At 35.7% G+C, this 27,371-nt stretch overlaps 1 protein-coding gene across 1 annotated transcript in view; it reads right to left on the reverse strand.

Annotated features, from left to right (window-relative positions):
- Nucleotides 1-27,371, reverse strand: part of LOC132551773 (collagen alpha-1(I) chain-like) — a 65,984-nt gene that overhangs the window by 26,916 nt on the left and 11,697 nt on the right. The window contains exons 2-26 of the mRNA XM_060215915.1: nucleotides 23,851-24,015; nucleotides 22,616-22,823; nucleotides 19,321-19,480; nucleotides 17,675-17,944; nucleotides 17,213-17,260; nucleotides 15,366-15,428; nucleotides 14,910-14,984; nucleotides 14,622-14,687; nucleotides 14,245-14,301; nucleotides 12,532-12,585; nucleotides 12,058-12,111; nucleotides 11,504-11,557; nucleotides 11,041-11,094; nucleotides 10,639-10,692; nucleotides 5,586-5,630; nucleotides 5,093-5,146; nucleotides 4,608-4,652; nucleotides 4,180-4,233; nucleotides 2,269-2,367; nucleotides 1,909-1,953; nucleotides 1,418-1,471; nucleotides 1,192-1,236; nucleotides 772-879; nucleotides 366-419; nucleotides 18-71 (exon numbers count right to left, since the gene is read on the reverse strand). Coding sequence (XP_060071898.1) covers nucleotides 18-71; nucleotides 366-419; nucleotides 772-879; nucleotides 1,192-1,236; nucleotides 1,418-1,471; nucleotides 1,909-1,953; nucleotides 2,269-2,367; nucleotides 4,180-4,233; nucleotides 4,608-4,652; nucleotides 5,093-5,146; nucleotides 5,586-5,630; nucleotides 10,639-10,692; nucleotides 11,041-11,094; nucleotides 11,504-11,557; nucleotides 12,058-12,111; nucleotides 12,532-12,585; nucleotides 14,245-14,301; nucleotides 14,622-14,687; nucleotides 14,910-14,984; nucleotides 15,366-15,428; nucleotides 17,213-17,260; nucleotides 17,675-17,944; nucleotides 19,321-19,480; nucleotides 22,616-22,823; nucleotides 23,851-24,015 — 2,039 coding nt within the window. The remainder of the gene's footprint in view (nucleotides 1-17; nucleotides 72-365; nucleotides 420-771; nucleotides 880-1,191; nucleotides 1,237-1,417; nucleotides 1,472-1,908; nucleotides 1,954-2,268; nucleotides 2,368-4,179; nucleotides 4,234-4,607; nucleotides 4,653-5,092; nucleotides 5,147-5,585; nucleotides 5,631-10,638; nucleotides 10,693-11,040; nucleotides 11,095-11,503; nucleotides 11,558-12,057; nucleotides 12,112-12,531; nucleotides 12,586-14,244; nucleotides 14,302-14,621; nucleotides 14,688-14,909; nucleotides 14,985-15,365; nucleotides 15,429-17,212; nucleotides 17,261-17,674; nucleotides 17,945-19,320; nucleotides 19,481-22,615; nucleotides 22,824-23,850; nucleotides 24,016-27,371) is intronic.

Below are 27,371 nucleotides of genomic sequence, written 5' to 3' on the forward strand. Positions count from 1 at the left end.
ATAATCACTAAACTGACCTTAGGACCTTGTGGTCCAGGAAATCCTGGCATACCGGGCATACCAATCTGGCCCTATCAGAGACAAGAAAAAAAGAAATTACTACAAATACATTTACAATAGCAAATGAAATAAACAAAACAAGACTATAAAAAAAAAAACCCAAGAAAATAAAGACATGGGAACATAGTCATAATTCAAACTCCATCAAAATATAAAATATACATTGCTTTATACAGTCATTTCAACATTTATTTGGAAACTTTTCAAACCATCTTAAATTCTATTCATATATGAAAGAAAAAAACCATTACAAATCCAACCATTCATGTCTTATAGACAACAACCAAATATTCCTCATGTTTTACCTTCTCCCCTGCTGTTCCTTGTGGGCCAGTGTTTCCAATAACTCCAGAATTACCCTATTCAAATGCAAATTTATAGTCAAGTCAAGTAAGTCCTTGTTGCACTGATTTACATAGAGAGCACAAACTGGAAGTTTATACATTATAAACTGTGGTGGAGGAGGTTGGGGGTGATTGGGGGGTGGTGTTTAAGGAAAGGGGAAGGGGCGGGGAATATACACCAAAAATATTTCTAAAGCATTTACCATAATAATTTCATGTTCAAAAGTGATTTTTCATGGTTCAGAACTCTGTTTTATCAATTGCCTAAGAAACTACTTAATATACATGCATCAGGAGCAAGGGTGATCTCAATGCTCATTAAATCTGGACCTTCAATATTTAGACCAAGAAACTTCTATATACTTGCCTTAGGACCTGGGATGCCCTCAATGCCCATGGGTCCCATCAGTCCTTTGTACCCACGATCTCCCTTATTACCAACGCTTCCTTTAATTCCCTGCAGTCCATGGAATCCCTAAGAAATCAAAACATTCATCTGTTTACATAAGTACATCAGAGCAATATTACATTCACAATATAAATATTTACACATGTAACAGGTGATCACACACAATTTCTCCATCGTAATACACTTTGATAATGAACCACATACAATCTAACAAATAATGACTTAACTACAGAATGATATTGTTTGATAGTTAGAGATTTCTTTGTTAGAGGATAAAATATCACATCAACACCAAAAAACAAATGTTGATAACTGTGCAATATATCTTAGATGTTTTCATCACTAACAGAACTGCTCCCTTCTGAAATAATGGTCTACCTTCACTCCTTTCTCTCCTACAGCTCCTGTTGGTCCCATATCACCCTGTCAATAAAATATAAAATCAATATCAAATAAGTTTGTCAATATCACACGTACTACATATATAACACTAAATAAGGTTTACATACGAAATACTAAATGTAATTTAAGTCCATACACAATATGTGGTTTCCTGATTTTTACAGAAAGCATTTCTTCTTCTGATAGAATAGGTCGGTCTTACCTTCAGTCCTCGGACTCCTGGGTAGCCCACAATACCTTGCATACCTTGTGGACCCTGAAAGTAAGTGTATATAACATGAATACATTATTATGGTTATAATGCAGAAAAATCTCCAAACACCAACCTCCACTAAGTTCTCTAAGTCATTATCCATCAAGATATCTAGTGGTATGCAGAACACTCTTAATGAATAAATAGATTGAAAAGAATTGAAGCAAATCCTGAAGCATGATTCTGTTGTATTAAATTGTACTTTTTTGATAACAGCTGGTCTAGCATTATAGGCAGGATGACATCAGGGCAAGCTTACCTGATGTACTAGAACTGACAATGGAGAAGTTGTCTTGACAAAGATTTCAATCCATCGTAGACTACAGGTTCATAATTTTTCAAATTTTCTGTCAAATGAAATTTTAAGTCCAAGATACATGTACCAGTCCAATAAGACACATCCTCCAAGGATGGAGGTCTATGATTTTGTATGTACTTACAGTGTCTCCTTTTCCTCCCACATCTCCTGGATGTCCTGGAACACCCTGTCAAAACAATCATTTCTCATTACAAAACATTCAGTTCTTTTAAATCTTCTCCCTCCCATTATTTTACAGTAATCAATGTACATGATCATCTGAATGATTTTAAATCTTTACTCGTCAAAAAAAAAAAAAAAAAAAGAAAAAAAAAAGAGACATGTTTAAAATTTAACACTTGCTATAAACAATCTTGCCTTCTAATTGTAAATTTCAATATACTCGAATTCACTCAAAGAAGACCAAATCCTTGGTACTGAAGGCTCAATTTAATTGTCAGAAGACTATTAAGAGTCAAAGCTTGATCAATCTTCCACTCACTGGTGTTCCAATGGGTCCTGGCATGCCTGGTAGACCTGCCTTTCCCTGTGGACCTGGAATTCCCTGGGGGCCAATAGCACCAGGGGGTCCTGGTGGTCCCTAACATGGACAAAATTTCAAACAAGTCACAATATATCACTGGGAGAGAAAAAACAGCGACAACAAGTACACAAATTTAAACTCATAGAAAATTCAGCAAATTTCTTTAATGGAGATGAAGACATCTGAGTGTAGACATCAAAGAAATTCTCACCAAACATAACAGATTTGCTGTAACTAACTGAATTGCACAAATAATTACATAGTAACAATACTGAAAGACAACTGAATAACAGAAACTGAATAGCACAGGACATAGATACGAGGGAAATTTACAGCAATCCTTAGTAGTAGAAATAATCAACAATGTTAATTATGAATCAATTTAAAACTATCCCTCTCATTAATAGAATTAGGACTATTTCAGTAAAAAACATTCCAACTGACTTCAGAACATTCATTACTATATATAATTGGGTGTAATTTCTTGCCCATAATATCAATGCATGATGAATCAAATAAAGTCTAGGGTAGGCAGCTCTGGATAAAACCTGGAGTAGGACTTAGAAATAAGATATGTTGTTGGAATAGCCCTTAGGACTGAGATGTGTTGTTAGAATAGCTCTAAGGACTGAGATGTGTTGTTAGAATAGCCCTTAGGACTGAGATATGTTGTTAGAATAGCCCTTAGGACTGAGATATGTTGTTAGAATAGCTCTAAGGACTGAGATGTGATGTTGGAATAGCCCTAAGGACTGAGATATGTTGTTAGAATAGCTCTAAGGACTGAGATGTGTTGTTGGAATAGCTCTAAGGACTGAGATGTGTTGTTGGAATAGCCCTAAGGACTGAGATATGTTGTTCAAATAGCTCTAAGGACTGAGATGTGATGTTGGAATAGCCCTTAGGACTGAGATATGTTGTTAGAATAGCTCTAAGGACTGAGATATGTTGTTGGAATAGCTCTAAGGACTGAGATGTGATGTTGGAATAGCCCTTAGGACTGAGATATGTTGTTAGAATAGCCCTAAGGACTGAGATGTGTTGTTAGAATAGCCCTAAGGACTGAGATATGTTGTTAGAATAGCCCTTAGGACTGAGATGTGTTGTTAGAATAGCCCTAAGGACTGAGATGTGTTGTTAGAATAGCCCTAAGGACTGAGATATGTTGTTAGAATAGCCCTTAGGACTGAGATATGTTGTTAGAATAGCCCTAAGGACTGAGATATGTTGTTAGAATAGCCCTTAGGACTGAGATGTGTTGTTAGAATAGCTCTAAGGACTGAGATATGTTGTTAGAATAGCCCTAAGGACTGAGATGTGTTGTTAGAATAGCCCTAAGGACTGAGATATGTTGTTAGAATAGCCCTTAGGACTGAGATGTGTTGTTAGAATAGCCCTAAGGACTGAGATGTGTTGTTAGAATAGCCCTAAGGACTGCGATATGTTGTTAGAATAGCCCTTAGGACTGAGATATGTTGTTAGAATAGCCCTAAGGACTGAGATATGTTGTTAGAATAGCCCTTAGGACTGAGATGTGTTGTTAGAATAGCCCTAAGGACTGAGATATGTTGTTGGAATAGCCCTAAGGACTGAGATATGTTGTTAGAATAGCTCTAAGTACTGAGATATGTTGTTAGAATAGCCCTAAGGACTGAGATGTGATGTTGGAATAGCCCTAAGGACTGAGATATGTTGTTAGAATAGCCCTAAGGACTGAGATATGTTGTTAGAATAGCCCTAAGGACTGAGATGTGATGTTGGAATAGCCTTTAGGACTGAGATATGTTGTTAGAATAGCCCTTAGGACTGAGATGTGTTATTAGAATAGCCCTTATAAGTAAAACATTTAAATGACCAATAACAACATACAGTTGGTCCTGGTGCACCAGATTGTCCGGGGGCTCCTGGGGCGCCATTTCCTCCCTAAAATTTAAAATGTTCAGTGTGAAGCAATTACCAGAAACATTCATCATACAAACATCTACAATTATCATGTTTTTACAATATTAAAAATTCATCATATTAATTAATCAGTTAAGCTTATGATAATATGAGAATATTGTGATTAAGAGTAAACTTATGGTAAAGCATAGCAACAAATTTACAAAGTTAAGAACTTAATTGGTGCATTAATGCAGATAGTGAATAGTGTACTGAAAATATACCAGTGAATAAAGAACTTTAAGTCTTTTAACTATCTCTTTATCATCATAGCAAACAATATTCAGTCTGTGATACATCTGAGCAAAATATAATAGAAAAATTCTAAATTGTATTAGAAATCTTGTTGACCATACCTGGTTTCCTTTGGGTCCTGGTGGTCCCTCAGTTCCTGGAATTCCCTAAGAAAAGTAGGAATTTCAAACATCACTTCTTCATTGAATAATGACATACACCATGTTTTCTCACCGATATCAATCTAAGAACTGTTGAGTTCTGTGCACATTTTTTTTATTGACGTATTTTAAAAATAGCTTTTAGATGTTTTATGGCAGTTTTCCTCTGTGCAAATTATTAGCATTTAAAACAGGGGAGTTTATGACATCATGAGACACCCTGAAATCTAGGATGGGGGACATATAATGTCATGTAACACACTGAAACCTAGGATGGGGGACATATGATGTCATGTGACACAGAGAAATCTAGGACAGGAGGATAAATGATGTCATGCGACACACTGATACCTAGGATGGGGGATAAATGATGTCATGTGACATACAGAAATCTAGGACACACAGAAATCTAGGACAGGAGGATGAATAGTGTTTGTGTTACTCACGGGTGGTCCAATGCTTCCTGGCCTGCCTCTAGGTCCAAGGAATCCACGTGGTCCCTGAGGAAATATCATATATTAATACTTTACTAATGACTTATTTCAATGCTGAAGTTTATTGAATAAAATCTCTTTGTTTTCTGAATCAAAAAGTTATCAATAAAATGATAAGGCTTACAGTCATTGTTACTTTTGAGTTACTACATATAACTGTAAAATGATTAATGAGGGTTTGTTTCATTGATTTGGTGTTTAATCCACAAATTCATATGTTAACAAAATGAAATACAGATAAATATTGACATGGAATATAAAACTGGTGGATTTCATGAGAGAGCCTATGTAATTTAGTAAAATTACAAAATTTGAGCCCAATGAAAGCGTACAATTTTGCAATAATAATTCACAATTTATTCTTAACATGATTTTATGTAAAGCTAACATCACAAAATCCTCTGAACAATACATCACATTTTTGTTTAGGTTTGTATCTACTAACCATCTCTCCTGGGGCTCCAATAGGTCCAACCTCACCTGGGTCTCCCTGAAAAAAAAAAAAATATTTTCACCAAATGAATAGCTGACATTTTAACATGTACATTCAAGCACTGTAAAATAATACTTACATATCCCCATCGCTGTATTGTTGGGAATATTTACGAGATTAAATTTGTGAAAATGAGAAAATATTATGCTTGTAAACATTGATATAAATATATATATAGATATGAATACCTTGTATACTGCTTCAGATAACATTATACAAAATTTAATCCTGTGAACTAGCTCCAACTCTGACAACAGTGGAAAATTTGTCCTACAAAGTTAAACAGTTATAGATTGTTACACATTATCTAGTCTTGATATCCTCATGGAGTAAAGAAAACTGAATACTTTACATCATAATTAGAACAAACTATTGGCCTATATAGGAACCTGGAGGTCTAGCTTTAATCAATTTTAGCAGGTCTGGATCCTCAACCAAACAACTGGAAAGTTCTACACCTTGGGGGGAAATACCAAGTGTGGGTAATTCTGAGCAATCCGATTTCATTTCTAAGAAATCACTTGTGTGGTTTTGATCAAATACGGTAGAGAGATCCCAGGCAAGTGAGGATGAGGATATTATTATACTGCTGACTGACCCTCCTCTGAGTGAGGAAAGAGAGGGGGCTCAGAGCTAGTACAAGGAGCCAGAAACCTTTTTGCCTGGTATCATGGTCTAGGCTTACGGATCATGGAAGAGTGATCTTGACACGAACCAGATTAACAAGATAAGTATATTTTAGACTTTTATTCTTGCTGACCAGTTTTGCTAGTTACGGCTCGTCAGGGCAAACATACAACAAAATACCTACATACTACACCAGTGTTGGCTCTTCCCCTCCCCCCTTCCCCCTTTTATGTTTTAGGCTTGTCACTGAATATCAGCAAAATGGCTACATCATTTCCCTTCCTTAAAACATACAGAAGTTGTCTATGTTTGGACTCTTCAGGTCATCTGGGATATTTCAACACTCATATGAATAAAGATACAGTGCAAAAGTACCAAGTATTTGTCCTTTTAAGGGTGCCTGCTCTAGTAAGAACACCCTAGCAATCTTTCTTTGGTAGTGAATAAATATAACATAAATTTCTTACCTTTAGAAAAACATTTTAATATCCAAAAACATTTAAAACTGTTTGTGAATGTGACATTACTCTTCATTAAAGTTCTGTATCACTGAACTAGATCTAGAATCTAACATTCTATTGTTCATCCCAAAAAGTCAACACACATCTGAATATACCGGTAGGTCTGAATGATCAATGACCAGGACTATCAGTCAACACACATCAGAATATACCGGTAGGTCTGAATGATCAATGACCAGGACTATCAGTCACCACACATTGGAATATACCGGTAGGTCTGAATGATCGATGGTCAGGACTATCAGTCAACACACATCAGAATATACTGATACGTCTGAATGATCAATGGCCAGGACTATCAGTCACCACACATCAGAATATACCGATACGTCTGAATGATCGATGGCCAGGACTATCAGTCACCACACATTGGAATATACCGGTAGGTCTGAATGATCGATGGCCAGGACTATCAGTCAACACACATCGGAATATACCGGTAGGTCTGAATGATCGATGGTCAGGACTATAAGTCAACACACATAAGAATATACCGATACGTCTGAATGATCGATGGCCAGGACTATCAGTCACCACACATTGGAATATACCGGTAGGTCTGAATGATCGATGGCCAGGACTATCAGTCACCACACATTGGAATATACCGGTAGGTCTGAATGATCGATGGCCAGGACTATCAGTCAACACACATCGGAATATACCGGTAGGTCTGAATGATCAATGGCCAGGACTATAAGTCAACACACATCAGAATATACCGATACGTCTGAATGATCGATGGCCAGGACTATCAGTCACCACACATCAGAATATACCGATACGTCTGAATGATCGATGGCCAGGACTATCAGTCACCACACATCAGAATATACCGGTAGGTCTGAATGATCAATGGCCAGGACTATAAGTCAACACACATCAGAATATACCGATACGTCTGAATGATCAATGGCCAGGACTATCAGTCACCATACATTGGAATATACCGGTAGGTCTGAATGATCGATGGCCAGGACTATCAGTCACCACACATCAGAATATACCGATACGTCTGAATGGTCGATGGCCAGGACTATCAGCCGACACACATCAGAATATACCGATAGGTCTGAATGATCAATGGCCAGGACTATAAGTCAACACACATCAGAATATACCGATATGTCTGAATGATCAATGGCCAGGACTATCAGTCACCATACATTGGAATATACCGGTAGGTCTGAATGATCAATGGCCAGGACTATCAGTCACCACACATTGGAATATACCGGTAGGTCTGAATGATCAATGGCCAGGACTATCAGCCGACACACATCAGAATATACCGATAGGTCTGAATGAACAATGGCCAGGATTATCAGCCGAAACACATCAGAATATACCGATACGTCTGAATGATCAATGGCCAGGACTATCAGCCGACACACATCAGAATATACTGATACGTCTGAATGATCAATGACCAGGACTATCAGTCAACACACATCAGAATATACTGATATGTCTGAATGGTCGATGGCCAGGACTATCAGCCGACACACATCAGAATATACTGATACGTCTGAATGGTCGATGGCCAGGACTATCAGCCGACACACATCAGAATATACTGATACGTCTGAATGGTCGATGGCCAGGACTATCAGTCAACACACATCAGAATATACTGATACGTCTGAATGGTCGATGGCCAGGACTATCAGCCGACACACATCAGAATATACCGATAGGTCTGAATGATCAATGGCCAGGACTATCAGTCAACACACATCAGAATATACTGATACGTCTGAATGATCAATGGCCAGGACTATCTGTCAACACACATCGGAATATACAGGTAGGTCTGAATGATCAATGACCAGGACTATCACTATGGTAATAATCTTTCTCATCCATGTCAGAGTCACTTTCTGACTCGCTTTCAAGTTCGAAGTTTTCGACGTCAACTGTTTTGTTGTCATTCACAGCCTGTGCTATTTCCAAATCTTTGTTGGTAAATCCCTAAAAATCACTATCGGATCCACCATCATCAGATTCGGAGTCAAAGGTGAACAGCAGGTCGTCTTCCGAACCATCCATGGCATTGCTAATGCCACAGACAATGAACAATTTCCGAAAAATATCCGCGGTAGTGCTGCTCCAGGACTCCTTCATCCATTTCAGAATCAGTTTTTTTTCGGGGGGATAACGATTTCCGTGACACGTCAGACTGACTTCATCTTCAAAAAGCCACTCATCATATTTACAGCTTTAAAAGGCCTGTTCCAGGATACATCAGCTGGTTGTTATTGCTGGTACACCCACCTGGTATATAGGCAATGTCCGTGTTACACGTTATCCTAGTTACATCCTGGACATTCTCTGTCATATGACCTCTAAATGTGTCCCATACGATAAGTCTTTTTTTTCGGTACTGCTCCTTCCCCATACGGTTTTTAGCCATATTTGAATTATTTTTTCATCTGTCCAAAACTTTTTCCCAGAATCACACATGTGAACAACAATCCCGGAAGGCAGGTCTGTTTTAGGCAGTGGTCTAACACCCAGTAATAAAACGAATGGGGCCAACTTTGTTCCCTCTGCCAGCGCTGATAAAATCACGGTTATCCTCTCTTTCTCATGTCCAGTAGACATAACCCTCACAGTTTATTTCCTATTGGTTCAAGGGTTGATTTCCCAGGCATCTCCATCCAAATCGGCGTTTCATCCATATTACCGATATTTCGATGTTCATAATTACGCAGTCTCCTCATGCGAGTAATGAATCGGAAAAAATAATCCACCTGATCGTCGTTTGCAGAAACACTTTTCTGGGCTACATGGGTAGTCCGTTTCATATAAATTTGATGTCTCCGTTTGAAAGAGCAAAACCATCCGCTAGAAGCTTTAAAAGACTGACATCCGTTCAGTTAATGCCTCAGCCCTGAGTGCTTTTCCAGTTACACGGACTCCCTTCTCTCGCCAGTCTGTTAGCCAAGTCATAAGTTTGTTGTCAATGTCCAAATTTTTCACTTTCCTTCCACTGCTGGAACATTTATGACGCTGCTTTCCTTCGGTTCTGATTTTTTCCTCATTTTTCAGCCATCTCTGCACACATTTTCTATGAATTTTGAAATGACTATTGGCTTTATGGTTACCGTTTTCTTTGGCAAATTTGATCACCTTAATTTTGAATTTTTTTTTCGTAACTTTTCATTTTGATCAAAATGGCATGCTGGAGTGTAGCCAGTCTCCAACACGTTTTGAGACAAAATTTGACACGTCACCGGTACTGGCTGGTCATGGGAATTTTTGGCAAGCATCCTGAGATGAGGACTAGGTGTACATGACGATCTTGACAATTTGTGAAAGTGATAACATTGTTTCAATTCAAGTGTATTAGCGGAAAATTAAGTGTCACTTCGGCAGTTGTAACAGATTGATTGAAGTCTAAACTATGTTGTAACTTCATACTTCCTGATATTTGACAACCCCATGACTATTTACCAGATTTTTAACTCAAGAGAAAAAATATCTTAGTAAAGGCGCCCTACTGGTTATTTACCGGCGCTCTTTTCAGGACAAATACGGTATGTATGTTTAAAATATTCACCAGCATCTTGTCACAAACTCAAAAAAAGATACAAGGGTTCAATAAAGACCACAGTAGGAGGGTGGTTAGACTTAATGACAGACTTTGAGATAGTGAATAATGATACTTTTCCAAGACTGACATTAATCTGTCTTTTTCTGGTGACAATTTGAAGATTTGTAAATATTTCAATTGCCTGTGGTTTGTTCTATATTTTATCTCAACACCAAAGATATAAAGTCAAGGCCTTTTGAAGGCATTAAATACATATTACAAGATTTTTCTAGGCAAGGGATGAAGCGAATTGTGGTCTTACCTGCTTGCCCTCAGGTCCTGTAGGTCCAGACTGACCAGGTGCTCCAGCAGATCCCTACAACAGCATAGGAAGAAAAATGTACTAACAGTAACACGTAGTACTGGGAAATGGTTCAAATATCAGGATTGATCATCACCGTTTCTCAACCATTTGACAAGTGATATATCATACATTTATATCATCACTTATTGTGTCAGAAATGTTTTGTGTTATCACTACCCACAGAATTTTCAACAGGGCTTCAATTAGCAACTTCAGGAAACTGGCAACTATGTACAATATTAAAATCTCTATCAGGTTAGTGGCTATATATTAACTGGCATCTTTCTTCGCTACTAGCTATGGCTGTAGAGTTATTACGTGGACTAGCTCCTGTGTAGATAAGTAGGACTAACTACATACCCTCTCTCCCTTGTTTCCGGGCATACCAATCATTCCTGGAAATCCAAGGTCTCCCTGGAAGACAAAAATGATGTATATTTTGATTATAGTAATGCAATGAATTCCAATTCTTTACAGTTTCTTTATAACTATCATTTAATTATGAGTAGTAAATATTGACCTACATTAGAGATCTGACCTATTTAAATACCTATAACTTATCAATTAATATTGCTATGGCAAAATACATTACATTTTTAATGTAGAAAAAAAATAATAACCAAAATATCAACACACAAAAATATCATCAAATTACAAGACTTAACAACACAAACCTAGCAGGCAGGAATATAAATGTTAAGACAATGCCAATATATAAGATAGGGAAATGTCTGTAATTAAATCAGACAATGCTACATCAAAGGCTTTTCTACTGGATATCATCACTGATGAGGGATATCCAGCCAATCAGTAACTTGTGTACCTTATCTCCAGGAGGTCCCATACTGCCACGCTCTCCCTCAGCACCTTCACGTCCCTGTAATGGTTCAACCATAGGAAAAGTCAGATTGCAATTTCATGTGTATCATATAATGTATACATGTAATGTCTACTACATGGGGTGCCATTTCTATAATTTCTAAAGAGGAAAACACCCTCATATAAATAGCATTGTATTATTAATGTTTTTAGCAGAAACTGTTTGACTTCTGTTATAAGGCATCAAATAAGTTTTAACTGATCATATTGGAAACCTCATGTCTTTCAGTAAACTTTGATTTAAACACTTAGGAACATTTACATTGCGGACCAAGATAATACATAATTAATATTATTGAATTGACAATTCCACCATACCTACAAGCCCAAGTTATCAGACCAAACATATTTAATGCTGTTCTATTCTTTAGAGTTATCCACTAAACTACTTCCCTGTCCTGTGATAAGCCCACTCCTTGACACTGAACCAGAATATCTGTGTTGGCTCCCTTGTCTTACCCTAAGATAACTATACTTATCCATTTCACACAAATTTACCTTCTTTCCTGGCTTTCCCCTTTGGCCATTCAAACCTCTTGGTCCAGTCAGTCCCTTAAAACATGAGAAGCATTGCAATACATCATAAAGACTCCACAGATTTTGGCTGACATCTCAGCCAGTCTTTGAGACAATCATTGTTATACAATATGTATTTCATTACACAAGTTCTGTAGTTCTTTGAAGATCCAGGTAACAGCTTATAAGCATATTTCTACCCTAATTTTTATTACCAGTTAAAACAGAACCTCTAACAAACTAGTTATGAAGATCATATTCACAGCAGCCTACTTTTTGTCAAAAATAGCTGGAATGACTCTTTATTTCTTCTTTACAAGAAGTATTTAATCTATTTCACTTCATCATCAGTCTGATTTGGTAGCAATTTGAAGAAACCCGTTATTTTGTTTCATCCTTTAATTTGATATAAACTGTTTTTTCTCTTTAGGGAGCAAAGGTCGCTGAAAATCATACCTGTTCTCCTGGGTTACCAGAGTCTCCCTTAGAACCATCAACTCCCGGTGGGCCCTGAAAAAGTAAAATACACATTTCTTTTGTAGTGCTAAATTGCATAGTGATACAAAGTCAGGGTCTAGAGAGACTACACACCTGATATCTAACGATACAAGTTAGACATCTAGACTGACAGCCCTTATATTTTGTGATACAATGTAGAGGTCTAGAGAGACTACAATCCTGATATCTGATGATACAATGTAGAGGTCTAGAGAGACTACAGTCCTGATATCTAATGATACAATGTAGAGGTCTAGAGAGACTACAGTCCTGATATCTAATGATACAATGTAGAGGTCTAGAGAGACTACAGTCCTGACATCTAATGACACATTGTAGAGGTCTAGAGACTACAATCCTGATATCTAATGATACAATGTGGAGGTCTAGACATTCACCCTTGATATCTGATGATACAATGTAGAGGTCTAGACATTCACCCTTGATATCTGATGATACAATGTAGAGGTCTAGAGAGACTACAGTCCTGATATCTAATGACACATTGTAGAGGTCTAGAGAGACTACAATCCTGATATCTAATGACACATTGTAGAGGTCTAGAGAGACTACAGTCCTGATATCAAATGATACAATGTAGAGGTCTAGAGAGACTACAGTCCTGATATCTAATGATACAATGTGGAGGTCTAGACATTCACCTTTGATATCTAGTGATACAATGTTCAGGTCTTGACATTCTAACCTTGATATCTTGTGATACAATGTAGAGGTCTAGACATTCACCCTTGATATCTGATGATACAATGTAGAGGTCTAGAGAGACTACAGTCCTGATATCAAATGATACAATGTAGAGGTCTAGACATTCACCCTTGATATCTGATGATACAATGTAGAGGTCTAGAGAGACTACAGTCCTGATATCAAATGATACAATGTAGAGGTCTAGAGAGACTACAATCCTAATATCTAATGATACAATGTAGAGGTCTAGAGAGACTACAGTCCTGATATCTAATGATACAATGTAGAGGTCTAGAGAGACTACAGTCCTGATATCTAATGATACAATGTAGAGGTCTAGAGACTACAATCCTGATATCTAATGATACAATGTAGAGGTCTAGACATTCACCCTTGATATCTGATGATACAATGTAGAGGTCTAGAGAGACTACAGTCCTGATATCTAATGATACAATGTAGAGGTCTAGAGAGACTACAATCCTGATATCAAAAGATAAGATGTAGAGGTCTAGAGAGACTACAATCCTGATATCTAATGATACAATGTGCAGGTCTAGAGAGACTACAATCCTGACATCTAATGATACAATGTAGAGGTCTAGAGAGACTACAGTCCTGACATCTAATGATACAATGTGGAGGTCTAGAGAGACTACAGTCCTGACATCTAATGATACAATGTAGAGGTCTAGAGAGACTACAGTCCTGATATCTAATGATACAATGTAGAGGTCTAGAGAGACTACAATCCTGATATCAAAAGATAAGATGTGGAGGTCTAGAGAGACTACAGTCCTGATATCTAGTGACAAAATGTGGAGGTCTAGACATTCACCCTTGATATCTAGTGATACAATATCATTATATTAAAAACACACTGTCCTGATATCAGGTGATACAGAGCATACCAGACTACTGAAAAGATTGTTTATGCAGCAGGTTACAATTAGAAGTACTTACGACTGCACCAGGGAGACCAGTCATACCAAGGGGGCCTCGGGCTCCTGACATTGCCATCTGAAGAGACAAACAGAGGTTTTCATTACCAGTCCAATTTCAGTTGTGTATTGTATTAAATGTAGTTGGCTCTGAACCTGAAACTTATAACTAACAGTTGAAATTAGACTTGATATTGTTGTCACTTTGTCAACATGTGTTTTGTGGTGACAACTTTTTTTGTTTCAAAATATTCTGCTATGGTTCCACTGTGAGTATTTTCCATCCAATTCTTATGCTAAAAGAGAATATAATTCATTCAAATGAAGTATATCATGTATAAAATTTTATCCCATCAGTCAGCTGATTGTACATGTGACCAGGAATTATATCATTCTTACCATGTGCTGTTCCAGCATTGTCCTGAATGCAGCAGCCTGATTAGAGTTTTTACCCTCAGTTGGGAGCTAAAAAATAATCAAGGTAATATTATCATTTTTTAAACTGTCTCTTTTTTGGCATTTGAAATGTTCATCGTTTTTGATTCTTCATGAATTTTAGCAATATATATAAATAAACCATATTTATTAAATGTGAAATCTCTGATATATACAAATAACAATTTTCCTATCTATATACAAATCATCATATATGAAAAAAGTAGGAACACAAATAAATGATAAACTTACTGGGAGGATGAAGACATGACCAGGTGATCCCTGGACTCCAGTAGCTCCTGGGATTCCATCACGTCCAGAAAATCCCTAAAAATCACACATCTTTATTTATCATATCACAAGAAGCAGATCTGTCCCTGTCAATATGTGTGTAAATGGATTATTCAACAAATACTGTTTAAACTAAGCTCCAGAATTAAATATGAACTTCAAAATCTTAGTTAACCTTTGAAATGTTTTTTTAACTATTTTCATAACAAAGTATGATGTCAGTACTTGATACAAAGGTTTGTCTGTAATGTGTCATTATTTTCTATCTGGATAGTAATTATGTATATCACAGACTCTTAATCTCAGGTATGTAAGGAAATAAAGTAATGGAAATACCTGTTGAAGGTAAAAACACCTGGTAGAAATAAAACAACAGGAAATAGTCAGTTAAACCACTCTGTATGGAGTAATCCTTACCCTTTCTCCTGGGGGTCCTGCCGGTCCAGTGGGTCCCCGGGGGCCTGGAGGTCCTGGTGGTCCCTAAAATGTCATATTGGCCTTATAATATTGCTGAAGTTTTGAAAAATGCCATAATTATGTTTTAAATCATTACCTTTGATAGATTTTTAAAAACTCATTTTTTTTGAAGGACTGGTAAAAAGCGATGGATTGACACTTGCAGCTTAGAAATATTTAGTTATTGGATACTTCTACAAACATGGAATACAGACTTTGGTAAGTCGCTAATATTTTACTACATATTTCACTTTGTTGTTCTGTATTTCTCATTGTCTATAAACCAGCTAATACATTTCCACTGGTTATTTTACCCTGCGGTCCAATCAGATATAACAACTGATTAGGTGTAGTGTATAATTGTATAGTTTACTATGTTATTTATTTGTTCATTCCCAGTATGTGCGGAACATTGTTTGCTTTCTTATACTGTCAGTTTGAGTTGATTTCAGGTAGCAAATTTTACGGTTGTATGAAAGTACAACAGCCCAGAAATGCCATACTTATATCTTGATTTGTAAGTTTAACCGACATGTGATCATAGTCTCAGTTTTTAGATATAGGGAGTAAGAGATTGTAGCTCTCTTCTAAATGTAGTCTGCGGTTGATGCCGATTACAACCGTAGACCAAGCAGTTGAAAGACATGAAATGAAATGAAAGAACCAACTATGATGCTGTTGCAGCTGATACATTTTTGCCTGTTGTATTTTGCATTTTTTAAAACTTTCCATGATGTTTTAAAATCTACGTATCACACCATACACGACCTTGCTAGTCTTTGTACTTCGGCGACAGGATTGCATTTATTCACTGGTCAGTCATAGGAGATAAGCTGTAGGTCAAGAGGTGATGAATGGATTGGTCTCCGAGCAAACTACACTTTAAGTGACTGATTTAAGTCTTAGCAGATCCACTCATACAGATGCTGTTTGTTGTACTATACTTGGTAAAAGACAGTAAGTATTAAGGTATGTGCATCTATGTATTTAGAGGTGCAAAGACCTTAAACTTGGCATACTTTTTTGTAAGGAACACTTTTACTCATTGATTGCTGTGACTTGTGTGCATGATTCGGATTCGTGCGAATGTGATGCTGTGACTTGTGGGCATGATTCGGATTCGTGTGAATGTGATGCTGTGACTTGTGGGCATGATTCGGATTCGTGTGAATGTGATGCTGTGACTTGTGTGCATGATTCGGATTCGTGTGTATGTGATACTGTGACTTGTGCACATGATTCGGATTTGTGTGAATGTGATGCTGTGACTTGTGCATGTGATTTGGATTCATGTGAATGTGATGCTGTGCTTGTGCGTGAGATTCAGATTCGTGTGAATGTGATGCTGTGTGATACTGTTATTTGGCCATGAACTTTATAAACTTTGCTTTTTTTATGTAGCATGAATGTAAGATGAATGTAAATATCACTTTTTGTTTAGTCTTAGAATGTCTATTGTGATAAACTGTATATTTTTTCTGTACGTTTAACTCGATTTGTCCTCATTTCCAAATATCTTAATCCAATGCTTGTCCTTTGTTACATCCTCTTTATGAATACTTAGCCGATGTTGTAAGTAGAACTATTTGTATTTCATCATGAAGGACTGATATATTATCATAATGAAAATCATGTAGTATACACTAAATAGATCTAATCATTCTATAATTTACTGACAATTTGATTGATGTGTCAGTGTATTAGTTTATTATTGCAAGGAAAGGACATTCTTAAGCGACGTCTGTTGCCCAATTTCTTTCTGATCTTGACAATAAAATATTCTGATATGAAATAGATGTTGTACTTACATATCTGTAGGCATAGGAGATACCAGTAGATTTATCGAACTCCAGAAGCTGAAAAATATAACGCAATATGAATGCATAATAGAATATTGAAGACTTGAAATTTAAAGTGTGTTCTGTCGTGACTTTCTAGTTTTATTTCAAAGCAAATGATATTAAGAATTATGAACAACATTCCTTGTTTGTTTTCTTTTAACTTATAGTGTCACTCTGTGAAAAAATCTATTCCTGAATTTTAAGACCTGTATTGTTCTTAAATAAAAACAGTTATCACATTGAACCTTCAAATTGGTATTATCCCGAAACACTTGTTGTTCAAAAGTAGATTTTCCATATACACTGTAGACCTTGGATAGATAAATGATCAGCACTGTTTTAATGCACAATAATCTATTGGGTTACGAGTTCTGTATAAATGACTGTACATGTCATTAAACTGACATGATCTACAGACAGTTAACCCACCACTTGTCCGTCTTGGTCGGTGAGAAGCTGGGGATCCCCTCCAGATTTGTCAATAGGTATGTATTCGACTTCTCCCTCTGGAATCATTGGAAGTTTGACAGCTGCACCTGACTTGTCAATGACCATACCATCTGGGTACATGATACTGGAATCGGACTTGGCACGGCTGACTTCAGCATTCACTTGTACACCACAATCTGGGGCAAAGCTTTCACAGATCGATTTTGCAACCCTTGCATCAGGGAGGATGATAAATTCTTGGAATAAACCCTGAATAGAAAACAAATGTTATTTTATGTGCACAAGAACACTGATATCTCTCTCTGTAAAACTTAATAGGATCACTTTTCTAAAAACATGCAGAAAAGTTCTCTATTTTAAAACAAATACTTTTGTATGCAAATTGGCAATATTATCACAGTGCTATGAATGCCAAATTAATTTTCCTTTAAATCCAAAGGTTTAATACCAAAGTGGATGTCATAAGGCCTTAAAACTACTAAAAAAGAAGAAAAAATTGTCTAAATTCTTCTTAACAGAACTAACCATACAAAAGCACTATCAATGTCACCAGTTTTTTCCTATATAGTCCATATAATCCAACAACCAATGTTTAATATCACTTCACTTTGATAACAAATGCAGGTAAGTCACAAGTAAGTGAGGCCAAGAACTATGGATTCATGACTAAAGCAAGGGCCATGAGTTATACCTAGAAACTTTATGTAAATGTCGTCACTGCCTTATGGGCCAACTTTTCACATCTCACGACTTCCGAACAATAGATTGACCCGTAACATCCTAAGAAGCCTGGTGCATTGTTTTTTTAAACTGGCTAATGCATTTAAAGAGTTAAAATTGGTTTTAAACCATTTGTCACTTGCAACTTGGAACACTAGTGGTTAGGCCCATGTGTGAGTGGGTGCCATGTCACTAAGTTTTTCTGACAGGCTGTCAAAACATCCTGAAAATGAGTCTTAATTTGCATACTGGAATCGATTTTCAAAACAACAAAGATTGTTTTTTAACAGATATGATGAGAAAATAATCAAATGTGAATTGTCATATGTGAGAAAATGTGTTTATTTCCTTTTTCAAAATGACTTACCCGACACCAAATTACGGGATGTCAATGTTGCTATTACAAATGTCGCCATCAAATGGGAACAAATAATTAGGATACAATGCTTTAATACTGATTTGAACTTAAGTTTTACGAATTGAAGTATGCACTTATTGAAATAGAAATTTAAATAGAAACTTGTGGGAAATACAAATCAAATAAATTTTTTTTGTCTTCAAACAATTTCTATAAGAAACAAGTCAGTTTCGCACATAAGAAAATTAACTTTGGTGATTAGACACCCGAAGAAAACATGTCAACTGTTAATGTCACATTCTGCTTATTATCACATTTCTCCCTGACAAATAGAACATGATATTAAGTGGGTATCATTAAATGAAATGCCTATAACTTCCCTGAAAATGAATATATGACAATGATGAAAAATGAGATAAAGCTAGTGAACTGTATATATACATTTTGCACTGCATGATTTAAAAAAAAAAATCCTGTTTGATTGAAAATGGATATTTGCAACTAAATCAGATATGACAATGAGATTTTAAACATGATAGCTTTTTACCTGAAATAATGTTTCATCATTAAAATTTGACCCTAAGAAAATCTCGGCATTCTGTGGAAATACTTGAGGTCGGTTCTTTAGTGTGACTTCCTCTTGTTGAACACAGTTGTAGTTAACAGTCATTCTGTTTTTCTTGATACCCAGTCCTAACCTCGTCCAGCTGTGAAGAAGAGAAAGTCAAACGATTATACACTTCATTAAAAAATACCACATGTAATAGGGGCTGAAGGAGTGAGGACCTGTGTGTCCCTGCTGAGGCTCAAATAAAAGGCCTCTTGCTCACAAGTTAGACACTCTACAACTTCACTAAATGAAAATTCAATCTAGTTGAGATTATTAAGGTGACCTATGCTCTCAGCTTCTTTACTTTGGTTACCTCCTTTCACAAATCTCCAACCCATAAGACAACAAAAATTCAAGTCCATTATGTAGCTTCTACTCTTAGAGAGGTCATAGACATCAAATCTGTAAAAATTCTTTGAAAGGAATCATGAAAAATGACCTCTGCCCCTCAAACCAGCAACCTCTCAATCTCATGGTAAGAAAGTCTACTAAAGAAATATTCCCTCTAGTCAAGACTAATCATGTGACCTATACTCTCTAATTCTACACTAAACTATTGTAGGAGCTCGACGGTCTTCATGGCACTTCTGCTATTGTAAAAATGTCATTAATAAGACACTTTAGGTTGACACATGAAACACAAAACAGTAGTGATGCCTAGTCTCAAGACTAGAGCATGTCCAGATCACAGGCTCCTGCATCCATTACTATAAGAATCAATGTTCGATAATTTTCTATACATATATATTAATATGTATGTCTTCAAAAAATAATTGAGGATGGATTTGCTGGGCCATTCACAGCGTCTACAGGTTCTTGGAAAATGCACAAAACACCATTTCAGTAATAGTATACACACATATAAAATTTTTTGTTGCTCCCGTCGCAGGCCTCAACCTATCGATCCGAGGGTGCAATAGTCTGCTGGAAACATTCGCTATGCTTTCTTACATATACTGTTGTGAAGAAACCATGTAAGTCAAGAATATATCAACAGGTATGATTAATCAAATCCTTGGGAATGCTAATTGAATGCAATCTGCAATCTTCAAATCATTTAGTATAAAATTGGTTCTATGTGTTTTGTAAAAACCAGTTTATGATGTCTTGCACTAGTTTTACATTTTTTCCCCATTCTACCGATTTTTTTGGGGGGGTTGGGGTTGGGTTTCGTCCATGTATAAGCTGCATGCCTGACTCACCAGGGAAAAAAATGCAGCTTATAGGTTGGAAAATATGGTAGATATTAAATAACAACTTTGACCTTGAAACCCTGAAACAGAAACCTATCTGATGTATTTTTAAAGTTGGCCTAAGGAATTAACGATAAACAGGAGTTTCTGATAGAAGAGGCCCACATCTGGTGACAAGACATCTGTAGTGGCATGCTGACCCAAAACAACCCTGACATTCTGTGTAAACAAATTTTTAATCACAAAAAAATTTGAATATGTAACAAATGATTTAGTCCTAGTATAATGTGACAACATATTGTATAGATGTTGAAGAGCGCCCGGGTATAATGAGACTAAATAATGTATTCCCTACAATATATGGTAAAAAGGGACCAAACATTGTCTACATCCCACTTTACACATTGAATTAAAATGTAACTGACTAGACATGCGTGACAACAGTTAGACACGATAAACTACCCTTGGAAGTTGTTGTCCATGATGATGATACTAGCTAATGTCTTACTCCCAGTTAGATGCCATTTTTTTGAGGGTGAGTTCTAACAAATATGTTGCTTCTATTTCAGGACAATCCAGATAATTGGGCATTAATCATTTACCATGTCCCTCCACACAGCATCACATGTGTGTTGTTTAAGGAAATCCAGCTTCCTTAAGATGAGAAAGGTTTAGGACAGATGCACTTGTTTAAATTTGTATGGAAAAAGTTTTTCTTATTTTCCCTTAGGATCTGTGCCAAACGGGATATATTTAAAGGGAGATGGATGCTGAAATTGGCAATTCTTCATTGCCATCATTTAAACACAAGTAAACATATTTTGAACTACATACATGAATTTCAAAGCAATGTAACACCTGCCTTTGTAAGCATGCTTTTGTGTACAAGATGAAGCTTACTTCTACATGAAGATTTTTACCTGTGTTTCCGTGACTTTGTGTACAAGTTATATTTAATGCGTTTCACTTGAAATTGTGAGTGCTTAACTGGCTTTACAGGAAAATAATGCTCAGTTGCTGCCTGTAGGAATCAACAGGGTTTATGCTATCAGTTCACCACAAACTGAAAATGTCAGTAAGTAAAGCCTTATCAAAGAATTCTTTTCATTCTTTATAAATAGAAGGAAATTTTGGTGACAGAAATCAATTGTACAAACACAATTTCAAGAACGAGTTCGCAGAAATTATTCATTAAGCTATGAAAAATATGTGTAATGTACCGAAATAAGGCTGATAACAAAATAGAAATCTAAACATAAGATATTTCTACTTTGAAACCCAAAATAGCAGTATTTCATGATAAACCTTCATATCAAGTGTGAAGTCTCCTTGTTAGCTAGTGAAATATAATGAAGAAAACTGTATTCTGGCATTTACTGGAAAGATCACAGGTTCTCTTGCTTTGTTCCTATATCAGTACATATGTCATGGTGGTTTTTCATGATATACTAGCATACCAAGATTTATGTAGCTGCAAGGAAATGCATGTTTCCAAGATCTAAAATTTACTAAATTCCGTTTTTTGAGGTCAAAGGTCACTGAATAGAGGTCACAGTGATCGCTTTTTACTGTGTGACACAATGCCTCAGAATGATGAATCTGTATAAAAAGTCTGATGTACATACATGAAACATTTGCTAGATTTCACCCAATAGATTATAAAAGGTTATATTGATCCATAAGACAATTAATCCAAAATTTCAAAATTTTCACCTCAGGTCCAAAAACATTCCAATTACCATCTCCAAATTTCTACCCATCAAGCTACTGTAAGTGATATGAGACTAGACTAGATATTTAACGGAATTCTGAAATGGATTGAATGTCGATATTTCAAAGATAATATTTGTATCCAATTAATTCATAGATGTAAGAAAAAGTGAATCTCATTGTCACATAAACAAATGATCAAGAAAAATATGGGGGGAGGGGGGTGGGGGGGAAATCCTAATTTACATCAATTACTGAGCTTAAAACGAAATAAAAGCACATCCTTTTTAGGACCAAGTCAATTATCAGGGTATAATATAATAACTTACCCTGAACTTGTGTCAATGCCCAAATCATAGGAATAATGTGGTCGCTCGTCAGAGTCGCCTCCATTGAAATAAAATGTTGTTGTTTGTCCAACCGCTAAACTCATCACTTCCCTTAATTCAGACGAGTAAATTGAAAACAGTGTTGTATCAACATCCGGACTTTTTTTAAAGATAAGAATGATGGAAAAGTCATCCACAGAAAGTCCATCTGGAAAAAGAATTCAAAATAAAATTTGGCAACTTTTGAAAATAATATTCATGATGTTTTTTGGTTTCTACAGGGATAGCTCATATATAATTCAACATCATGCTAAAGTTTTAATTTCATTATGGTCCATGAAAATCACATGAAGGGAACTACTGCATGAAAAACCCACCGGAAAAGTCACTGAGTAACGCTATTAACAAGCATATACCAGGTGGATTCAGGTGGATGGCATGAAGACTAAAGCTTAATCCATCATGACATTTTCTGAGAAAATCTGAATATGCATGTGTGGATTCAAGAGAGCTCAAATTCTTGAAATTGACCTCTTTTTGGATTTAATATTATCTTCAATAAACTTCGCAAAAATGATGACCTCCCAAGGATTTCCAAAATTATAAAATGAAGATTTGACTGAATGAAGAAAAAAAAGAAACATTATACATAGATATGTATAACATTAAATATGATATTGTTTATGAAATGTGTGTACAAAAATAGAAGAAAAATTAAAAATTATTCAAGGTATTATTGCACATTCTAAGTTCCCCCCAAAATTTCAAGATTTTCACCAATGTAAGAGGATCTATAAATCTATAATTCTATTCTGAATTGTACAACCTACATATATATGATCTGAAAATATAACAAATACCATAACAACAATGCGAAAATCAGATATGAACACAATTTTTGAAGAAAATTAGAACTTGACTAACTAAGGAGCCATGCTTATATGTGAAATGTACTGTAAGTCAATTGAATATTTGAAAGTCATTCTTGCAAATTCTCAAAATCAATATACCTTATTTATGACTGGAGTAAAACTTTAAAACAACTTGACTGTTGCAGTTACATAATTATTCTTTTTTAGAAACTATTCTAAACACAACATCTTGAAGTTGATGTGGAATCTGATAGAAAATAACACAAAAGACTCATTTCTGATCCTTTGTCAAAGAATAGTAAAGATAAAATATTCTTTTCTGAAGTCAATTAGAAGATTTTCAAGAATGATTAAATAACTTACGTTGAAATATATCTGCAACACTAGCAGTAAGTGATGTTGAACTTGTAAATTCTGTAGCCGTATCGGTTTCATTTTGGTACGTTCCTCTTCTGTCACAAAAGCCTTGAACAGTTCTTACATTTCGGATATTGTCACCCAAAGTCAAAATATCAGACAATACATAAACTGAAAAACAAAACAGAAAGAGTCAGTAACTATATAATACAACACAATACCTTAAAATCAGGTCAAAATTTCTTGGTTTTTTTAAAATAATACTTTTTCATGGGCCCTTCATATCGTGAATAAAGTGTATTCAATAATTCCACTAACACTTAAAATTTATGTTGTGAATGAATGAATACAGCATGACCAACAAATACAATGAAAATAAATCCCCATGAAAATTAATAATAAAAATGCAGTATAACTATTAACATTACATTGTTATCTACATTCATAAATGTTCACAAAAGTAGAAATCCCAAAATCCCATTAATAAACATATCTATAATGAATACAAAAATATCAAACTCTTTCATGAATTCAGGATGAGCATCATCATTAAACCTAGTAGGGGTTAAATCATTATGGAAAGTAGACGACATTGCCAGTTGTAATCTACATGTGTTCTTTAACAAAAACAAGACACCCAACTGCAGTAAATTTTGTAGATTTTGATTAATGAGTCTAGAGCTCCAATTCCAAAATTTTGATGAGTCCAGTTTCAAAGAGATACAGAGAGTCCTACAGGAAAACCAGGAGTCCAGGACTCAAATATTTGAGTCTAAAAAAATGAAATAGGCCTGTATACATGGTTGTGTTGTGACCCTAATTCCATGTACTCCACCAAGGACCAATCTTAACTGCTACTGTGTATTCTCTACGTTGTAAAAAAATGGAAAGGTTTGGGACCCCATTCTGATAACTGATAAGCCTCCAGAGTCGACTGCATGTCCCATGGATAGTCTATGTAACATGAATTATTTGTCTCTAAGTATCCACTAATTGTTTGTATTGTATGTAACAAGAAAAGGCCCTATGTATACAGGGATCTTGGTGTCTACCATTGTATGACTTAACTGGTTATGGTTTTGCATGTTTGATTTTTCCCTTCCAGCTCTTTGCTCTTACAGAGTATCTTTAATACTGACAGGTGAAAATATAAAGCGAAAGTATTACTGGGTGCTCAATACTTTAAGAGAAACTTGTATAAAAGAATGACCTAACCCCCCCCCCTTACTTTTTGACAAACTTCAGATCTCCAAGTCGATATTGGTATCTCTCAGCCAGGTTATTCTTTCAATTTATCTCAAATTACAAGCACAGAACCAGAGACAAAAAGATATTTTTATACAGTTTATTCTGAGCTTTTCAAAAAAAGAGTAACAGTCAACTTTAACAGTCACTTTCAACAGTCAACTTAAACAGTCATGTTCCACAGTCAACTTAAACAGTCATGTTCCACAGTCAACTTAAACAGTCATGTTCCACAGTCAACTTTAACAGTCATTTTCCACAGTCAACTTTAACAGTCATTTTCAACAGTCAACTTAAACAGTCATTTTCCACAGTCAACTTAAACAGTCATTTTCCACAGTCAACTTTAACAGTCACTTTCAACAGTCAACTTAAACAGTCATATTCCACAGTCAACTTAAACAGTCATGTTCCACAGTCAACTTAAACAGTCATGTTCCACAGTCAACTTTAACAGTCATTTTCAACAGTCAACTTAAACAGTCATGTTCCACAGTCAACTTAAAGTCATTTTCCACAGTCAACTTTAACAGTCATTTTCCAACATATGGCCACATTTTCCTGATCAGTGTTTAAATTGAGCACACACCACAAGGTACCAAGGGGAACCTATCAATGAAATTTGAAAATGAACCATTTTGTACTTTATACCAAGAATTGCTTCAGGATAGGTGATGATTCATAGACACCCATCAAATCACAAATGACTAAAAAAATTAAATAAGAAGAGAAAGAGAGAATTTTTTTTTTAATATTAAAAATAAAATATCAAAATAGTACTATCCTACAAGTTAAATTTTAGTGGCGATAATTTAGTTCTATGAATTACTAGATTCCACCTGTCTGTAGAAAGGTTTTTTCAAATATTATTCCCAACTATGTAATGTATAAACATGTATATAGAACTACTTCAAGAAAATCTTCTTGATCCCATAGAAATGAATTGGTAACACAGAGTTGAGTTTGTGATCTTGGCCAGTGGTATGTAGACTTCCTTAAAATTTGAGGAGGAAACATGGGATAAATAAATAAATAAAAAAATGTATTAAAGGGCAGGTCTGTTTGTCACCACTGAACAAAGAAAGACACAATTTGATAACTTAAATTGTCTTTTAAATTAAAAAGAAAAAAACCCCCATAAAATCATCTAAATGCCAATCTCCCTATTATACAATATCATTATAAACCAGAATACACTATAACCACCAAGGTATAACCAATGAAGACATATCTCAATACCCACATTACATATATGCAATACATTTTCAGCAACCACCTCCAACCCATCTCTTAAAATTAGATACCTCTTCAACGAAATACAGACCCCTTGCCTCTTCTAATTACATAATGCATAACATTATCAAACTACCACTACCCAGTAATCTTCTCTCTCTCTCTCTCTCGAGAACTCTTACCTAACACCTTATCTTATAATATCATCTATTTTAATCTGATATCATCTTAGTGAACAGACATATTGAGTCGGAATGTGATATATTGAAATCGAGCAGATTCATACAGCACCATGATCATTTCAGTTAGGTGAAAGACTAGGTAAGGAATGTATAAAGATGTTGAAAGTACAAGTGTCATAAGGTCTCCAGCATTAACCACTAATCACTAGTCTAGTGGACAGGACTTTAAACACTGGCCCACGAAAGAATCTGAGATTGTATAAAATAATTGTGATCAAGGAGTTAGGCAAGGCTGAAAGTAAATCCATTTTCACTGATGAATTAGACAAACTTACATATAGATATTCTAAACATATCAACCAAATTGATAAGACTGTGCCCCATTTTTTTCAGGATTCATGGGAAACATGAATACCATAAGGCTACTGATGACTTTAAGAGATTATCAGAATGAGGCAACTCTAGGACTGGGCTGGAGATAGGACAGAAGGACCTGCATCCAACTGAAGGGGAGGAATCATCTGAACTGAAATCTTGATATCAAATAATTTAAAAAGACAGTGATGTTTAAACAACACCTATTAAGAAGAAGAGCCGTATGCACTGAAAACCTCTAAAGAATCAACCTGTAATCAACCAATTCACATACAAAGAAAGATAATGAGGGGTCGACCATCTAATAAAGGCAAGATCACTGAAAATGGGGTTTAGATCTCAGCTGCTTCCACTGCATGATCCATGAAGACAAATCTTGTATCAAATTGGTATAATTATTTATATAAGACCAGCATTCATTTCTATAACATATATATGGCAATAGGGTGGGCATCTTCACCATTTCAAAATGATTTGCTAGGACCAATCATA

The sequence above is a fragment of the Ylistrum balloti genome, unplaced genomic scaffold (assembly GCF_031769215.1).
Source record: "Ylistrum balloti isolate Yb309-2 unplaced genomic scaffold, AGI_CSIRO_Ybal_v1 Utg370214, whole genome shotgun sequence".
In the NCBI taxonomy this organism is placed as follows: domain Eukaryota; kingdom Metazoa; phylum Mollusca; class Bivalvia; order Pectinida; family Pectinidae; genus Ylistrum; species Ylistrum balloti.